This window comes from Choloepus didactylus, chromosome 21 (genome assembly GCF_015220235.1).
Source record: "Choloepus didactylus isolate mChoDid1 chromosome 21, mChoDid1.pri, whole genome shotgun sequence".
Lineage (NCBI taxonomy): Eukaryota > Metazoa > Chordata > Mammalia > Pilosa > Megalonychidae > Choloepus > Choloepus didactylus.
Genome location: NC_051327.1, coordinates 23,234,868 through 23,254,109, shown reverse-complemented (window position 1 = coordinate 23,254,109; position 19,242 = coordinate 23,234,868). Strand labels below are relative to the sequence as shown.

The 19,242-nt window shown below is 56.1% G+C and overlaps 1 protein-coding gene across 9 annotated transcripts in view; it reads right to left on the bottom strand.

Annotated features, from left to right (window-relative positions):
• RADIL (Rap associating with DIL domain) overlaps positions 1-12,153 on the bottom strand; it is a 69,035-nt gene extending 56,882 nt beyond the window's left edge. For 8 of the 9 annotated variants that reach the window (XR_005213512.1, XM_037813939.1, XM_037813935.1 and 5 more), the window contains exons 1-2: positions 12,048-12,153; positions 7,571-8,168 (exon numbers count right to left, since the gene is read on the bottom strand). Coding sequence is in view for 8 of the 9 variants with exons in the window: in XM_037813939.1 (XP_037669867.1) it covers positions 7,571-8,105 (535 nt within the window). In the remaining variant the exon portion in view is untranslated. Of the gene's footprint in view, positions 1-7,570; positions 8,169-9,738; positions 9,836-12,047 lie in introns of those variants that run through there. The other variant, XM_037813936.1, reaches the window with a different exon arrangement.
• Positions 12,154-19,242: the final 7,089 nt, after the last annotated feature.

Genomic DNA, 19,242 nt, shown 5'->3' with positions numbered 1-19,242 from the left:
CAATTGCCCCCATGTGGCAGTTTCCTTTTTTTTTAATTGAAGTTTTATCTTTTTTTGCTGATTGTTAGTAGTTTATTTTATTCGAGTTAATCCCAGTTTCAGATATTGCAAACATTTTCTTCCGGCGTATCACCTTCTCTTAATTTTATCCACAGTGTCCTTCGTGGAGCAAAAACTTTAAATTCTGATACAGTCAAATCCATCTACCTGCCCCCCTTCCGGTTTGTGCCCTTCAGGCCTTCTTTTTTTTTTGGCTCTCTTTTGGCTGCATCGCCGTCTTTGCCATTTCAGTCCTTCATCCACTGGGATCCACTTTTCTTCTCCGTATAGCTGGAGCCACCATCCCAGCACCACTTCCAGATGCTCCCCCACCCCGTCCCCATGGGGGCCAGCAGGGCCCTGCCCCTCGCTGCTCCTGCTCCCGAACCAGAGAGCCTGAACTTGAGGGCTTCGGGGTGTGCCCGAGAGCTCGTCGGGTCGGCCTCCCCCACCTTCTCTCTCACTGGGGGTGTCTGTGCGCCAGCACCCTGCCGCCGAGACGGATGCACAGGCTGCACAGGCGCAGCCGGGTGAGGAGAGACCCGGCCTCCCCTCCTGCTCGCACGCACGGGGCTTCCACCCCAGGAAACGTTTCCGCCACCCTACCCTTTGTGCCGGTGTGGCTGTATTATGCAGTCTTGTGCAGGCAGACGTATTAGTGTTGATTCGGCTGTAACCTATTGATTGTTTCCATGGAGATGTGACCCATCCAGCTGTGGGTGAGACCTTTGATTGGATAGTTTCCGTGGAGGTGTTATCCTACCCATTCAGGGTGGGTCTTGATTTAATCGCTGGAGTCCTATAAAGAAGTTCACAGACAGAATGAGATGCCGCAGCCAAGGGAGACACTTTGAAGAACACACAGGAGCCGAGAGTGGAGCTGGAACACAATCTGGGATCAGAAGACAGCAGCCACGTGCCTTCCCAGCTAGCAGAGGTTTTCTGGACGCCATTGGCCTTCCTTCGGTGAAGATACCCTATTGTTGATGTGTTACCTTGGACACTTTATGGCCTTAAGACTGTAACCCCCTTTTATAAAAGCCAATCCATTTCTGGCATTTTGCATGACATTTTTGCAGCATTAGCAAACCCAAAGAACCTTCAAGAACACCAAAGAAGGATGCTTGGCGAGTGCTCTTGGGCATTGTTAGTGGATTATCTAAAATCAGGGGAGACACTACCTAACATGATTTTAAATGTATCCCCCCAACTCTTCCAGCCAACTTTTAAAAAGTTTACAGCATAAGTCACAGTTTGAGAACCAGCAGATATTAACACAGTTTAAATGTTACTATGAACATAGTTAACGTGTTAATACCTCTTAGAAAGGCTGCAAATTACTAAACGAAAAAGTAAGGCTCTACTTCCAGGTAATCATCAAAATTTCACTTTTATGAATGCCTGTTTTGAGACAACTTTTTGGAGAGGATGACTCAGGATTTTGGAATTTGGTGCCACATAAAAAGGTCTCAAGAACAGGTCAATTAGTTACACCAGCTAGACAGAAACTGTGTGGATAATGATTCTTTTTTTAAATACATTTCTAGAAATTTAAATCAATTTCAGTGAAGCTGTAAAGTTTTGGAAAAGAAGACTGTATTAAGTGACAGTGAATTTATAAAACCACTTATAAAACTTATGACAACCACAAAAATACACTCTCACATTTTAAGGATCCCAATTTTGAGCAAAATGTTAAGGAAAGTCGAGAGTTTTGCATTTGGGACCACAGAACCTGAGGGCTGAGAAACCTCTGGTATCACCTCGTCCCTGTGTTAGTTCCCCACAGCTGCCATAACCAAGGGCCACAAACGGACTCAAAACCACAGAGATGTCTCCTCGCAGGGTTCTGGAGGCCCGGAGGCCGAGACAAGGTGTCGCAGAGCCGGTTCCTTCCGGAGGCTCCGAGGGGCACCCGTCCCAGCTCTCCTGGCTCTGGGTGGTGGCCAGCCTCAGCGCTCCCTGTCCTGCAGCCACTGCCTCCCCCATCGTCACCTGGCAGTCGGCCCTCTGGGTATGTCCGTGTGTCTGTGCATCCTACCTCTTCTTATAAGGACACGGGGGGTGGGGTTTAAGGTCTGCCCAAATCCCACAGAACCTCACCTCTATCCTCACCTCGATTCCATCTGCAAAGACCCACTTTCTAAATAAGGTCACCTTCTGGGGTTCCGGGTAGACATGGATTTTGGGGGCACACAGCCACCCACCCCCATGCATCCCCTCCACCCACTCTCTGAATCCCTCTGTGATGTCTCCCCTGAGCCTGCGTCCCCCCAAGGAGCCCACTCCCCGCCGCTGGCCGGCACGCTGTTTCCCCACGCCACCCGAGAGCCCCCCCGCCTTGCGCACTTGCCCACACTTCCGCCAGCTCGTCTCACGTTTCAGTTTCATGGCAGTTGTGCTACCAGCCCCCCGCCAGCCCCCTCAGTGGCTCCTCATAGAACGTGTCTGGAAGCTTCCTCGACGTTCTGTCCATGAGTTTGCCCACAGGCCCCCTGCCGACACTGCACCTAAACTGCAGGTTATCAGTTTTTAAAAATCCAGGCGGTCAACTGAAGGTGGTGGAACTGGCTGGGACAAAAGGGCCAACAAATGTCCATACAAGTTCAGTCACTTTTCTTGTTTTAGATTGGTGGGAAAAAAATGTTTGGGGGTGGTTTGTTTCTAACCAAACCACAAACAAAAGAAACGTTCTCTACCGTGAGTGGATCACTGAGAAGTGCTGAAAAGGAAGCCTTCCCAGGAGGAGAAACACGTTTTCAGGAGTGCCTGGATAACGAAAGAACAATGATCCAGACCCCTGCTTCGTGCTAGGGTGGGAGTTACCAGAGTCCGACTGGAGGGGAAGGAGGCACTTTTGAGAGGAAGGGAGCCCCGAGGGGAAGGGAGCCCCGAGCAGGCCGGGCCAGCACCCCAGGACGAGAGTGGCAGCGCCAGCGGCGCGAGGAGAACCCCAGGACGGGCGCTCAGAGAGGACGGTGGCCCCGCAGCTCTCCCTCTGTCCTCCCCCGAAGGAAAGGGGCTCCCGCGCGGAGATGCCGCGCCTCTGCAGGGCTGCCGTGCCAATCCGCATCAGCCCCTCGGGAGAAGCTGAGCGCGCTCCTCCTCCACGCCGGGCGCGCGAGATGCAAGACGGGGAGCTGGGCAAGCCCGCGGGCAGCTCCCAGAACTCGGCGGCTGCCCCGAAGGCGGTTACGGAGTGAGGACCCTCGATCCTAGGAAGTGTGCGTGGGGAACGGTGCGTTCGAGGAGCACGGCATGCAAGCTGCTCTCAAAGGTTCAGGAAAAAGGATGACTGACTGACTGACAGATCAACAGACAGACCAATGGAGGAATGGACAGATAATCAGAGGGATGGATAGAATGATGCAGAAACTGGGAGAAAACATTACAATTGGGGGATCTGGGGATCTGGGTGGGGGCTATGTTAGATCCCTCTGTAGGGGTTGTGTGTTATTTTTGCAATTGTCCCGTAAGTTTGAAACTGTTTTAAAATAAAAAGGTAAAAACTGAAAGCCATCCGGCCGCTGTGGCCGTGCTCCCGGCTCGGTCTAGCCGGCAGAGGCGGCCTCGGGTCACGGAGCCGCCACGACTCCCTCCACCACTTTTCAAAGAGCAGCCGAAGCGAAGTGGGGAGCCCCGGCCCCCACAACTGGAGCCACACCCTGAGGGTGTGCTCTGCATCTCTGCCTCCTCCAGCTCGGGAGGGTGCCAGGGAGAAAGGAGCAAGGACCCCATCGGGGCAGTCTGAGGGTCCCGAGAAGGCACCAGCCGCCAGGCCCCACGATGAACGAGCCGAGGCCGGTCGACGGAGCCCCCACGGGGCCAACCCAGGCTCCCCAACAGGGCGATGGGGCCCCGGGGGACATTGGGCCACGTCTGGAGACCCTGTTGCTGCCACAACTGGGGTGGAGGCTCCCGGCATCTGGTGGGACAGCCCCCACCGCGAAGGATGGTCTAAACCAACCCTCCCACCGGGAAGGAAGGACGGACGGACGGACGGACAGACGGAAGGACGGAAGGAAGGGCTCCCTAGGCTCGGTGCAGAGGCGAGTCCTGCTCCTGCCGTCACGCACGTGCCCCTCTCTCCTATCCTCCCCGCACCACACACCGGGCCATCCCCACTGCGCCTCAGGGACCCTCCTGACCTGATGGCCGCTGCCCAGCCCACCTGCCCAGCACCGGCCGCCCCAGCAGACACCCAATATCTTGACACCCTGGAAATCAGGGAGACGGCAGCTGCGAAAAGGTGATGCTTAGGGGAAGCAGAACCCAGTGCTGCCCGGTGCAGCACGTGGGCGCCAAGCAGGGACCCGCGAGGGTCTCCCGGAACCCCTCGGGCGGTGTCAGTCATGCCCGCGCACCAGGCTCTGGCTGCAGTGCTGACAACCCGGGTGGCCCCAGGGCGAGGGCCGTGCTGACCCACCATGCCTCCGGGGTACACGGCCCAGGGCCACCCCATCCTCACTCGCCCCTCCCCACCCAGGGCGCAGGGCCCAGCCCCCCTTGCGTTCGCAGGAAAGAAGCGGGGGACAAACCCAGGGCCTCCCTGGCCTGCTGCGGAAACAGCCGCACTAAGTGACAGAGTCGCCACCCCGACACCAAGGACAGCGAGGGGCACAGGGAACCCAGCCCGGGGCCACCCCGCCAGGGGACCCGCAGGAAGTCCCCCACCCTGTACCCCAGACTCCAGCACGGGCGGCCCAGGGAGGCCGAGGGAACGGGGTCCAGGAAGGGGGAGAGGGAGAAGGGGGTGAAGGGGGGTTGCAGTGTGGTCCAGTGGGGCAGAGCCCGCTCCTCTCCCCACCCTCGGGGCCCCGAAGCAGCTCTGCATAAGAAGGGGCTGGATTATGGCTCAGCTCCTTCTGCGGCTGAGACGATGGGAAAACCTGAGACGTGTGTCAGGGACACGAGCAGAGGCACCTGCGATTACAGACAGGCTGGACCAGAACCTACACACGGGGACTAATCCAGAGAGCCTGTGAGCAAGTGTGACAGCGGGGAGTGTGAGTGTGCACGTGAGTGTGAGAGCATGTGTGTGCGTGCAAGTGTGTGCTTGTGCACACGTGAGTGTTTGCCTTTTTGTGTCCACGCGCCCACGTGCCATCATAACCACCCATGGCAGACGCAGACCGAGGCTCCTGCCCTGCCTGGTGGCTCTGCCCTGAGCCGGACGGAGCCCTCCCCGAGCACGTTCCCAGCGTCCTCCTCGGCTGACCCAGGGCCGCGGGCTGGGCGTGGTGTGTCCACTTTTGTACCTCCAGGGCCTGGCACTTTGCCAGAGGCAGCAAAGAGGCTCAATGAACGGTCTCGCGGGTGAAACCTGCGGCTCCGTGGCGGGCACCTCCACAGACAGGACAGCCCTCTGCGAACCTCAGCTGCGCTGGCTGTCCTGGCACCGACAAGGCCGACAGCCAGGCTGGGGAAGGGGAGCCCAGACGGCCAGAGGAGATGGACAGCAGGGAAGGAACGGTGGGCAACACCCCTGCTTTGAGCCCCGCAAGTGTCCGTAAGCCTGGCCGGGATACGGGATGCCTGGTTTGAACGGTAGCAGCAGGATGCGTGGCCCGGCTGGGGCGGCTGTCATATCCAGGCGACGGTAAACAAGGCCCGGTCCTGTCCCACTTAGCAAAGAAAGCCCTGGCTGGCGCGGCCAGGAGCTCCGCTCTCCTCTCAAAGGCCCCTTGTCCCCAGGCGCCTGGCTCCCCACCCCACCGGCTCCCCCCCAGCGGCTGCCGGGACTTTGCTGCAGCCCTTTTAGGGGAAGTGGAAGGGGTCACAATGAAAGACCAAACCTCCAGGGGCAGTGGCTGAAGCGGTCAGGGGTGCCCAGGGGCAGGCACCAGGGGGTGCTGGTCCCAGGGGACATGGGGACCACAATAAACTCAGCTCCAGCTGGCCCGCGCCTGGGACCACCACGTGCGGCGATGGAGGGTGCCTCCCCCAGGGCCCTGTTCCCGGGCTCCCACCCCAGCAGGCCACCGCCAACGTGTGCCCAGCAGACGGGGCACTGCGAGTGCAGCAACGGGCACGACAACAGAAGCCACCGTCCTCTGGGCGCCGTGCTGAGCACCCACAGGACTCAGGACAGAGGCGGGGGCCTCCCCACCCCCGGGTCAGGGGTCTCCCCACCCCATCCCACGATCAGGAAGCTGAGGCACGGGTGGGACGCAGTGCACCCGAAGGCACGCGGAGGACCACTCTGCGGCGAAGCTCCAGCTGCGGGACCCCTGAGTGGGGGACACAGCAGAGCCAGGCACAGAAGTGGGGGGCCCAGGCTGAGAGACCCCAGCCCCCCAAGTCCAGCCACCCTGCTCGTCCCATCCCGGGGGAGTCACGTCCCTCAAGAACAGGCCCAAGTCCTGGGCCCTGAGCCCGTGACCTTTTCGGAAACAGGCTCTCTGAAGATGCGGTGAGTTCGGATCAGGGCACGTGGATTAGGGCCGGCCTGACCCAGAGCACGGTGTCCGTGTCAGAAGGGACGTGGGGAGACACAGGAGAGGACAGGGACGGGGCCCACGGATGGTCAGTGTCCACCAGACACCAGGAAAAGGCAGAAGAGACCCCCCCGGAGGCCCCACCAACACCCCGCGACACAGAAGGAGAGCAGACGAGCGCTCACAGACCCCAGGACACACGTCTCAGCAAGGACCCGTGGCCATCTCGGCCCGGAGACACCACGAAACCAGGTGACGAGTCTCACCGGGCACCGAGCCCCCGTCACGTCCCGACAGCGTCAGCAAGCAGACCTCCCTACACAGAGCAGTCATTCCTCAGGGGACACTACGGAAGGGGCAATGTGGAAGACATCTAAGAACCTTCTGGTGTTCAGAAAACGTATTTTTCACAGCACATGTATGTTAAGACAATTGAAGTTCCTCACCCGATTTAATCGTAACAAAGATAAAGCAGGGGGCAGACCCCACCGCGTGCCCGAGTCCTGGGCCTGGGTGCCAAGCGGCCTGGCTGCTGTGCTCAGTGGGCCCTCAAGGATGGCCCCCAACTGCCCTGGGCACCCTCAAAACCTGTGCCCCCCTGACCACTGCACACCCAGATGCACCCCAGGCACCCCCAGGCCACTCAGGGCCTGGCCTCGGCAGGCCTCCTTCTCCACCTTTCCACTTGCTCACCCACGTACCTCACACCCCATCTGAGGCAGGAAGGGGAGGTGTGCAAGGGGTCTCGAACCTGACGTTAAACAAGCCGTGCACGTTTCTCTCCAGACAACGGGCTGGATAAGGACCTGATTATGCAAGACGGATGTGGCCTAAGATATCACGAGAATATTAGGAGCCGCTAAACACTGCCAGCAGGCACCTGCAGTGACACAAGCCACAGGGGTGCCCTTGCAATTTCCAGAGTGGCCAGAAACAGGACATTCAAGAGGAGTCTATGAACGTCCCTAAACAAAGACTCCTCTTCCCCTTGTTCAGAAAAAGCATGCTCTCCTACGGTTTTCCACCGTGCCGCGGCCCCCCTCCACCCCCGCCTGGGCCAGCCCCGGCGGCGGCCACGCCTCGGTCCCCCTCACCTGCTGTGACAGTGTCCACGTCCTTGGCGGCCAGCTCTTCCACGTCCGACTTCTTTCTCAGCTCGAACCTCCGGGATAAGCCTTCCCGGGGCTTCCAGAACTCCTGGATCAAGAGCGGCTTCTCGTTATCGGCAAACACCCGGAAGCAGGCGGCCTGCCAGGGCTGCCCGGCCTCCCCAGCCTGGCCCACGGCGTCGCACAGCACGTACTGGCCGGCACGCGCGGGGTCCACGCCGTAGCGCTCCAGGGCCTCCCGCACCAGCTCCTGGGCGCTGGAGCGAGCGGTGGCCAGGACACTCTTGTAGTGGGTGCCCGAGCAGACACTGTCCCCGAACACCTTCAGGATGCCTGGGGCCGAGAGCTGCGTGGAGAGCTCGGCGGGGTCATCGCCGGCGCCCAGGCCGGAGAAGGCGGCGTCCGGGTCCCGGTACCTGTGGCTCAGCGTGCGGGAAAGCATGCTGGACAAGAGCCGGCCCTGCCGCTTCAGCCTGCTCTTGCTGGGGGGAGACATGGCGAGGTGAGCCCCATAGAACATGGTGGGAGCGTCTTCCTGGGCAGGGACCGAGGGCTCCAGCCAAACGGGGGGCAAGGTTGCGACCTGGGGGAAGAAGTAAGACAGGTGAAGGCCGCCCATCCCCTGCACCACGGGCAAACAAGACAAGGTACACTAACAGGTCACGCAGTGCCCGGTGCCCCAAGACAGCCAGCCCACATGCCCCCGGAGGCTGGCTCCCAACAGGTCCCACCGCTGAGCTGAGGACACGCAGACAGCCAGCGAGGAAGCCAAAGACAGGGCAGGTCTGAACGGGCTGAGAGGCCCTGCCAGGAGAGCTGTCACGAGGGAACGTAACGGGATCACCCAGAGGTAGGCCATGCACCACCAGGGGACCCGGGCTTCCGTGAGGACTCAGTAAGCCGCACCCAAGGGCCAGTGCCCAAGAAACAGTCAGTGGCCGGCGACAGGGTGTTCACTGCGTTACGGGGTGCCAGGCCAGCGGGGTCGGCTTAGCCTGGTCCAGGGCAGGCCCACCACCCAGGACAGGGGTCAGGGCAGGGGAGCTGCACCCCAAAAGGGGAGAAACAACTCGGAGGGCAAACCCTTCACCTCTCTGCACCTACCCCAGCCGGCCTCACTACTCCACGCTGCATGGGTGGGAAGGGCCTCCCACGCACCCGGGGGCCAGGAAAACTGCCAGGGCTCCCACCCGGCCGGACGCTCCCGGGGAGCCAGCCACCAGACACTCCACACACAACACCCCCATGACACGGCACAGGAGCCTGGTCCCGGCTGGAAGGAGACGCTTCTCTGGGACAGCGGCACAAGGTCATAAAGGGCTGCCCAGCCCAGGGTTCGGGGGGACGCCTGGAATGTGGGCAGTCCACATCCCCTCGAGCCCCATCCAGGCCAGAGAGAGGCAGACCTGCTGGGGGGGGGGGGGGATGGAAGGCAGCCCTGGCAAGCCTCGAGGGCCCTAAAGTCATAGCTCTAATGCATTTACAACCTTGAGAACTTACTCTTTACAGTGTTCTAAAGAGACATTTTATCAGCCTCCCTCACAAAGCTCTGTGGGGTCAGAGGGCAGAAAAGAGGAAGATGGTTCTCCCCTGTGTAGAACCTAAGGCCCAATGACAAATCAGGGACTCCTGAAAAACCGTGCACAGACCCCCATAACTACACCTCACTTCTACACTCATCTTCTCATCAAGGACAAAAGCAGAGACTAACTCATCCAGGAGAAAAGTCTATTTTCTGGAAGGCTCTGCAAACAGTGGCCTAGATGCAGTGAAAGCGGAGCTGGCGCCTGCCAGCTGAAGTCAACCAATACTCTCCAGTCCTGGCTCGCTGTGGCCCCACAGCCACGGAAAAGGCTTCTGGAAAGGAGGCAACGGCTGGCGAGAACAGCTAGGGAGCCCCCCACGGGGACCCTGAGCAGGGTAAACACAGGAACTGCCCCAGCACCATGACTGGTGTCTCTCCTAGCTGCCCCCAAGCTTCACTCACCCCCACCAAGGCTGGCACCAGTGGGGGTGACAAGCCAACCTGCCATCCAGTGACTCAGGATCAGCCCCAATCTGCCATCCCCACGTGCACTGCCCCAAGGGGTGGGGGCTGAGCCCGCCCCTGGCCCGTCACCCACCACCCAACAGTTACAACCTCAAGACCTTACCCCACGCACCAGCTTCCTGAAGACCAGCTCGCGCAAGCACAGCTCAGTGCCACGGACATTCCCGTGGCTGGTAACAGGCACAAAGTACACAGGAGTTCTCCCCTGGCATCAGTGAGTAAAAACCACAAGGGGGGAGATCCACCAAAGGCGCCACGTCCCTCACCTACAGAGCATGAAAGGAGTCTCCTTGTTGAATCCTCGGAAGCCCCAGATCTGGCCAGGGTGTCCCCAGCCCTGTCAAAGACCTCAATTTCATGCACAGCAAAAGCATGGCCACGGGGGGCTCCTAGCACCCCTGCATGCCACGCCAACAGCTGCACCCCACTCCCAGTTCAGCCCAAGCCTTCCACGGTCAACCTCAAATGGAGTCCCTGGAATCCAAGGGGACCACACCCCTGCCAACAGCCCCTCAACCCGTGCTTATCAGGCAGCCCTGAAAGTTACGGGCCCTGCTTCCAACGTCACCTGCACGCACCTCGCAAGACTGTCTGGGCCCAGCAGCCTCTCGGGGGGCCTGGCATTAACTGGCGCAGCCTTCGAGTGCCCACTCACGCATCCCTCCCACCAGGTGACTGGCAGCTGGGAAAGCCTCTGCCTTTAGAGATGATGTGGGACCCACATTTAAATACGAGGCAGAAAACTGCAGAAACCAGCTCCAGGCAGGAGAGCCACGAAGTAAGCACGGGAATCCTGGGACCCCAGGGAGGCATGAACTGGGATCTGGTCTCCAGGGGCGGACCCAGGCCTTGGAAGGTGTGAAGCTCATACAATTCTGCTTTAACGAAAAAACAGATAAAATGACAAATACAAAACTGCCAGGCCCCCTCCCAGGGCCCAGAAAGTTCCTTCATGCCCCTGACGTCCACCTGCCGGGCCACCTTTCCCCAGCGTGGCATGCACAGTCAGCAATATCAGGGAAAGAGAGAAAAGGTGAGAAGAGAACGTGCTTCCTTCCTTCCCAGGACCCCTGTGAGCAGAGAGCCCACCTAGTCTGCACTTCTCAGAAAGCAATTTTCTCTGTAAAGTCGCATCTCCCTGCAGCCACCGAGCAGGGGCACTACTGAGAGCTGGCACGTGCTTACACGCCATCATTAGGGACTGCACACTGCACCCTGTGTGTGTATGAAACGACCAGGAATTTATTCTTTAAAACGGGCGAGAGGTGTGTGGGAAAATCCCACTGAGCAGGCACTGGGTAACTAGATGTTTTTCTGGACGTGACCTGCCTTTTCCTTTCCTGCTCAATCCCTTCTCCTCTCGCACACACACTCTGAGAAGTCACCGGCCCAGACAACCAGAGGTGTGTGACGTCTGCTGAACGTTTTTCTCTTGTTCTTACAGAACAGTCCAGGTTCTGATGCGAAACAAGCCCCGGTCACACCAGCGGGCGCAGGGCACGGGGTCAGTGCAGGGCTGACCAGATGGGCGGAGGGACATCCCAGTCCCCGTGCTAGCATGTGGAACCCATTAGGATTTCCACCAGGAAAGCAGCTCTGATCCGTCCCGCCTGCTGTAAATCCTAGCTCTACAGCTCCAATCAGGGGGAGGCTTCGAAGGACAAAAACAACTGAACCTGACTTAGTTCGGTTACACCAGTCCCTGGAGAGGGGCTGACTTCTCTCCCAGCGGGCAGGAGAGCTCGGGCGCTCTGGAATGCAGACCGGGCAGGCCCTGCTCACTGCAGACACCTGTGGGCGCGCTCCTGGCACAGTCGTCCCATCCACTCGGATTAATCGAACACTCGGCAGGTGAAGAGGCTGGGCGGGCTTCCCGCTGGGAACTAGGCCAGTGTCTTCCGTGGGGCGTAAATGGCGAGGGGGCCCGCGGCCAGCACCCACTTTCTCGGGTGCAGCGTTTCTCCCGAGGGGCGCAGAAAGGGCTGGAGACAGCGCTCCAGCTGGCGCGCGGGGCAGCCCCGCGTCTCCGAGCAGAAGCAGCAGGCCGCGGCGCGGGCGGGGGTCCCGACGCCCAGCCGGGTGGGAAAGCGCGCGGGCCCCTCGCGCCCTGCGCCCCCAGGGGCGCCGCCGGGGAAACTGAGGGCCGGGGGCGGGCCCTGGCCGATGGCCCGGCGCTGGGGTCGCAGCCACCACCCCCACCTGGGAAATGCCCTCGCGTGCGCCCCGTGGCCCCGGCCCGAGAGCCCCCGGTTCCCATGGCAACGGAACAAGCCCACACCCGCCCCCAGCACCCCAATTCGCCGCGGGGAAATGCCGCAAGCGGGCCCCGCAGCCCCCTACCCCCGCCGGCGGCCGAGCCCCGAGCACGCCGCCCCCCGCGTCCCCCGCGTCCCCCGCCGCCGCCGCGCTCACCTCCCGCGCCGCTCCCACGCGCGCCGCCGGCCGCGCCCGGGCGGAGACCTCCAGAGCCGACCCCGAGTGCCGAGCGCGGCGCCTCCTGCCGGCGCCCACCGGACGGGGCGGGGCCTACGAAAGGGGCGGGGCCTACGAAAGGGGCGGGGCCGGCCTGCGAAAAGAGGCGGGCTGCGCGCTGGTGCCACCTACCGGCACTCAATAAGCCCTCGAGGGGAGGGGCGAAGATCTCTTTGGGGGCGGGGCATCGACAGGGGGCGGGGGCTCGCGGGGAGAAGCCGGGGATCAAGGGGAGGGGTGGAGCCACCGGCCAGAGGACACGGGCTGTGGCTGGCGCCTCCTGCCGGCGCCCAACGGACAAAGCTGAGCCTCGCGGGGAGGGGAGGGGCGGGGCCACGCGGGGAAGGGCGGGGCCGGCCGTGTGCGCCAGCGCCTCCTGCCGGCGCCAAATGGTCAAGGCGGAATCTCAGGGGGAAAGCAGAATGGGGCGGGGCCTGCGCGGGGCTGGGGCGGGGCTTGCGTGGGACCCTTGCACGCTGTCTGCAGAAAGGTGGGCTGTGGGTTCCCTCCACCAAAGCCGTCCGAGGGAAAATAAAAAGGATGGAGCCGGCTAAGGCCAGCGCTTACTGGCAGGGCCGGGCAGAGCCAAATAAATACCTTAAGACCTCGAGAGGGAACGTGGGCTGTGCGTTTCACTCTCCCCTACAGTCTGTCCCCCACCCAGCATTCAGAATTCTAAAAAGGCACATCAGGTCATGGTACCCGTCTTACAAGGCTGCAGTAGGGTGCCAGGCCCAATCTGGGTGCAAGGCCTCGGATATTAACATGTCCAATTCAGAGCCTCGGACTGAAGCTTCTGTGGTCAGCTCATGGGACGTGTATAGTAGTGACCCCATTTTTTATATCATTTTATAGTAATGACTATATTCACGATGAGGAAAGGGGAGCGGGCATTTAGTGAGTACCTGCTGTGTGCCAGCCCCTGCCCTAGGGACTTTTCCTCAGGCATCTCATTTAAAGCTCACATTGCTTCTCAGGAGGCAGTTGTCATCATCCCCACTTTTCAGATGAGAAAAGAGAGGCTCGAGAGGACAGATGACGATTGGTAGAGCCAAGATTTAATTCCAGGACTGCATAATTAATAAAAATATCCCCATGGACCTTTACTGGATTCCCCCAAATACACACCAACCTCCCCACCCATCCTGGAGTGGGAGGCTGTGGACAAATTGCTCACTTTGATATTTCAGTTCAGGTTCAGCAAGCCAGGGGCAGCCGTGAAGGGGCAACTCTCTGGGCTGGGAGGAAAGCCTGGGTTTAGGCCTGGGTTTGCCTCCATGAGCCAGGTCCATCTCCCCTGTCAGCAGGGGTTGGCCCAGTGTGGGCTGCTGTCTATTTTTCCAAATAAAGTTTCATTGGAACACAGCTACACCCATTCACTTACATATGTCTATGACTGCTTTCACACCACAGAGGCTGTGCAGCCCAAAAAACCCAAAATATTCTCTATCTGGCCCTGTACAAAAAAAGTTGACTGAGCCCTGCTCTTCCAGCTCTGGTATCAGCAACTGTTTTGTGCTACCATGCTGTTTCACCCCTCTGTGCTTTGCTTGGGCTATTCCCTCCACCTTGAAACGCCTTTCCCAGCTTCCTTCACCTGGCTAATTTCTAGTCAATCTTTAAAACTCAGATCAGGTTCCTTCTGTGGCTGCCGAGATGGCCCCCAGTGCCTCACCTCCCGGTCCGTGTGCCCTCAACCCATCCCCTCCCACGGCGAGGAGGACTGACCTGTGTAACCAATAAGATATCACAAAAATGACCAGGTGACTTCTGAGACCAGGTAATACAAGATGCTGAGGCTTCTGCCTTTGCTGTCCCTTGGATCACTCACTCAGAGGGAAGCCAGCCGCCATCTCCCGAAGCCCTCAAGCAGCCCTAAGGAACTAAGTCACCATCCCTGAGAGGGAGCCAATGTGGGCGTGGGTCCTCCAGCCACAGGGGACCTCGGATGACGGCAGGGAGGCTGCTCCAGAACTCCTGACCCACTGAAACTGCGTCAGATAAATATTTATCACTGAGTTAAGCCGCTGAGTTCCAGGGCAATTTGTTACGCAGCAGTAGATAACGGATACATTTTATCTGGCAAGCCCTCTGTCTGTTTCCCAGGGCTATGTAACAGAGGACCACGAACCGGGGGGCTTAAAACAGCAGGCATTTCTTCTCTTACTGTTTTGGAGCCCAGTAGTCCCAGTGTGGGCAGGGCCCTGTTCCTTCCAACAGCTCTAGGGAAGGGCTCTTTCTTGCCTCTCCCAGCTCTTGGTGACCCCGGGCGCTCCCTGGCTGGCAGGAGCTTCACCCCAGCCCTGGTGGCACCTCCCTGTGTGTCTCTGAGTCTCGTCTCCTCGTCTTATTAGGACCTCAGTCGTATTGGATTAGGGCCCTCCCTACCCCAGTGTGACCCTCATTACATCTGCAAAGATCCTACTTCCAAATAAGGTGACAGGTGCCAGGGTTAGGGTTCAAACAGACATTTCTGGGGACACAATTCAACACATAACACCCTCCCTGACCCCCAGACTAGGCTGCACACCCCTCCTCTGTGCTCCCACGGCCTGTTATTCTTTCCTTTCTTTCAACCAAGTCTGCTTTATATCAGATTAGGTTCTTCAAACATCAATCAGATGTTACTCCTCAGCCTAAAATCCTCTAACAACTTCCTTTTGCACTTAGAATAAAGTAGGGCTTACAAGTCCCTCTTCTAACTGGCCCCTGCAGACTGCGCCGATCTCTCCCCGGGCCTCTCTCTCTCTATCTTGCAGCCCCAGCCCCACCAGACTTCTGTTTTCAAGCACAGCAAGCTCAGTCCCTCCTCCAGGAGATGTGCCCCGCTGGCCCCTCTGCCCAAAATGCTCTACCCAGTGCGTTTTCATGCTGGCATCTTCTCATCCTTAGAACTCAACTCTGCCCCATTCTCCTGGGTGTCACCCTCTGGTCATTCTCCATCTCGTTACCTATTTATTTAATCCGTAGCCCAGTATTGCTATTTAAATGTATTTGTCTGTGTGCTTCACACACACCAGAATTTGTGTCCCATAAAGGCCTCATCTGTCTTGTTCACTGCTCTACTTGGCACCAAGGAGGTGCTCAATAAATAGTTGTTAAATGAAGAAACAGATGAGTGAATAGACTTCCACCCACCTGTCTCACCTGGAAGCCTCTCAGGGGCAAGCACCAAGTTCCAATCATCTCCGTATCCCAGCACCTGGCACATGGACAGGTGATGGAAAAAAAAATTAACTAAAAGGTCTTTGAACTGTTGGGATGAATATCTTTGGAAATTCACCAGGACAAATACGGAGAGTTGAGCTGCCTTCCTCGGCCACCAGGGGGTGGCAGAGTCCTGGGACTAAGGAAAAGATCAACTGAGCCCAAAAGAAAAGCAGCTGGCTAAGGTCAAAAGGTACATAGATATTCCCAAGGCATGGCTGGTCCAGGGGGGACCAGAGGAGAGGAGAGGCAGTGGCAGGCCAGCCTTTCCTTCGAAGACTGCTCCATCCCTCTATCACCACAGGGGGCTGGCAAAACAAGTGATTTAATTGTTGGATTTTGAAGCTTTGGGTTTGGTCATTCCTTGTAAACTCATCAGACAAAAAATGAGCAATTATTATCTTTCTTCCCACATCTTACGTTGAACAACTCATTCAACGATTTGGTACCTCTTGGCACTAGTAATGTATGGAGTACTGGGGCTACAGAGACAGAAAGGCACCCTCAGGAACTTACACTCTGGTGACCAGTGAACAGTGAGCAGATAATTATAATACAGAGAGATAAGTGTGTACTAGTCAGCTAGTGCTGAAATAATGGTGTGTAACAAACAACCCCAACATTCAGATGCTTATAATAAAACACATTTTATTTTTCTTGCTAGAGGGTCCACAGGTTGTCTGTGGCTCTGTTGGATTTGCCTTGGATTGGCTGGATGTGAGCTCAGGCTGCAGTCAGGGGTCAGCTCTGCCCCACGTGTCTCCTCCTTCTGGGTGCAGCCCTTACCAGGGACATGTCCTTCTCACGATAGACTGCAGAAGTGCAGGAGCTCAAGCCAAACCAAGCTAGCACGTGTGAAGCATCTGCTGATGTCACATCTACCAATGTTTCATTGGCCAAAACAAATAGCATGGCTAGGCCAACACCATGGGGCAGGGCAGTAGACTCCGTGGAGATGAGTTTCTGTGTCAAGATGCGGAGGAAGGAAGAATGGTGGGCAAATCACACACTCGACCACATCACACTAATATTTCTTCACAACTAATATTCCTACCACACAGAATTAAACGCTGTACCAGCACTCCATATAGTTAGCATTATTGAGTCGGTCCATTTTAGAGACGAGTAAACTAGAGTTTAAAGCAATTATGTTATTTTCTATAAAGGTCACACAGGTAGGAAGTGGGAAAGCTGGCATTCAAACCTCCAACAGTCTGTAAGAGGGAACTGTATCATTTGGGATGATGCTGGATAAGAGGGAGAAATCCCACAACTTCGGTGGCTGAGTACAACAGGGGTCAATTCCTCACTCGTGCTAAAGTTCAAGATGAGTGTTCTGGATTAGTAAGTGACCAGTATGATGGCCGAGCAAGGACTCGGGACCCACTCATCTCTGGCTCTGCCTGCCTTTCAGGACTCAAAATTCTCTAAATCCAGGCCATCGGGGGGGAAAGAAGAAGAGGTTTATATGCAGAATGTTTTACAGGGTCACATGTCATTGATTGGATTACTCTCAACTGCAAAAGAATATGGTAAACATATCGCATTGCACGGGGCCCAGCAAGAGCAGGGATGAGATGTGGTGAGCGGGAGCCAGTGTGCTCTGGAGTTGCAGGCCATGTTTTGGTAGAGAGAAGATGGAGCAGCTGCTTAATTTGTAACCTCCCCATAGGCAGAGCTATGCTACCCCCCACCACACACACACACACACACACACACACACACACACACACACACACGCGCTACTTCCCATCTCTAGCCACAGGTTCCAAATGGGACCCAGGCCACCCTCCCAGTCACCATGATTGGCTCAGTAAAATGTGCCCCCCAGACTGCGGTGGCCATTCCCCTGGTAAGTAGAGAAGCTGGTCTGGTAAGACAAAGCCAACACCCAGAGGAACATGAAGCCAAGAAACTGCAAGCACGACCTGCCAGCATTCGGGTTCCTGGCTCCCATCATCCATGGCCACCTCATCCCGGCCCTGCTGGGCTTCGTTAGCCAGAGTCCCCTTTTCTTCTTGAGCTGTTGGGTTTCTATCACTTGCAATCAAAGTGACATGACCAGCCATCCATCAAGGAGTCCAAACTTGGAAGTCGAGGGGCAAAAGGAGGCACACAAGAGTTTTAAGCGGAAGAGTGACATGGTCCAATTTGTACATTAGAAAGATAGGGGAGGTCCAAGTCTGGAGACAGAAGGGGAAATCAGGAGCCATTGTGATGGTCTTGGGGGAAGATAACGGTGGTCTAGACAAGGTATGGTGGTCCTAGGGGAAGATAACAGTGGTATGGACAGGGGGCAGTGGTGATGGGGAGAAATGGGCAATTACGAGTGATATTCAAGAGGCAGAACTGACAGGATTTGATGGTGGACTACTGGGGAAGAAGCAATAAAAGGCAGGACTCAGAGATGATGTCCAGATTTCTGGCTTTGGTGAGTGAGCAAAAGGCGCAATAGAGCAGAAGCAAATTTAGAGGAAAGTAAAGTAATTGAAAGCAGGGACTTAAACAGATCCTTGCATGCTAATGTTCACAGAAGCATGATTCACAAGAGCCAAAAGCTGGAAGCAACACGAGGGTCCAACAGAAGAATGGATCAACAAAATGTGGTCTATCCATGCAGTGGAATATTAGTCAGCCATAAAAAAGGAATGAAGTGCTGATCCACACTACAATGTGGGTGAATCGTGAGGACATTACGTAGAGTGAAATAAGCCAGACACAAAAAGACAAATAGTGTAAGATTCCACTTACATGAAATATCTAGAATAAGCAAATTCATAGAGAAAGTAAATTAGAGGTCACACAAGACCAGAGGGGGATGGGAGAATGGGGACTTATTGCTTAGTGGGTGCCGAGTTTCTGTTTGGGGTCATGAAAAAGCTTTAGAAACAGATAGTGGTGATGGTAACACAACATTGTGAATGTGATTGATATATCTGAATTGTATAATTAAAAACGGTTAAAATGAGAAATGTTGTGTGATACATGTTACCACAATGATTTTTTTTTTAAGTAGGGGTAGAAAAAGATCCTATTTTGATATTATTCAGTTTGGAGTTTATATGCATTTTCTGATATAATCCAGTAGGCAGTTGGCTCTGGTTCTGCGTAGTTCAAGTGAGATATGTGTGTGGAAAATACCGACTCATCACCAGCATATGAATGAGAAACAAAGCAATGGGTAGTGAACTATTCAACTGAAACAATTTTTTTAAAAATGGTTTCAATGCTATTCAAAGGGATCATGTTAAATCACTTTATTCTTGACTGGTTTGGGTCTGTTCTGAAGAACCTTGAACCACCTTTCCTTAACTGTCAAAAAGTTTGTTTTCGTTTTCAGAAATCACCTACCTCAGTGGTTATTAAACTACTGCAGTGCAGAAACCTCTGGAAATTCTAGAGCTCTTGGGACTGGGAAGATGTTGAAAGGCTATTATATTTCAATCCATGCATGAGTTAGGATCAAGTTCACTAGTCAAAAATTTGACTGTGGGATACTGACACAAGATAAAATCATAAACACGACCACATGTTTGTTCTGAAGGAGCAAGTTGTTGAACCAAACATGCTTGGTTGGGTCTGAAATTTCCTTGATTTGTTGACTGAGCATTCGTTAGAAGGTGCCATTTGGTTTATGATGCATGTGTGAGAGAAATAAGATTAAGAAAATGCTATACGTTAATGTTTTTTAATTGAGAACTACAAACAAGTGGCCGTTTTTCAAATTGAGGGTAACAAGCCTTGGTCCAGCTGGAGGTCTTTTTTCCATTACCCAAGTAAAGAAATGTGCGGGAGCCCCTAATTTAATCCAATGTCCTCACTTTACGGATGTGAAACCAAAGCCAAGAGGGCTAACGAACTTGCCCAAGCTCCCAAAATTTAGTTACTACTAGATTACTTCCCTCTTGTATAATCACATTCAAAACAA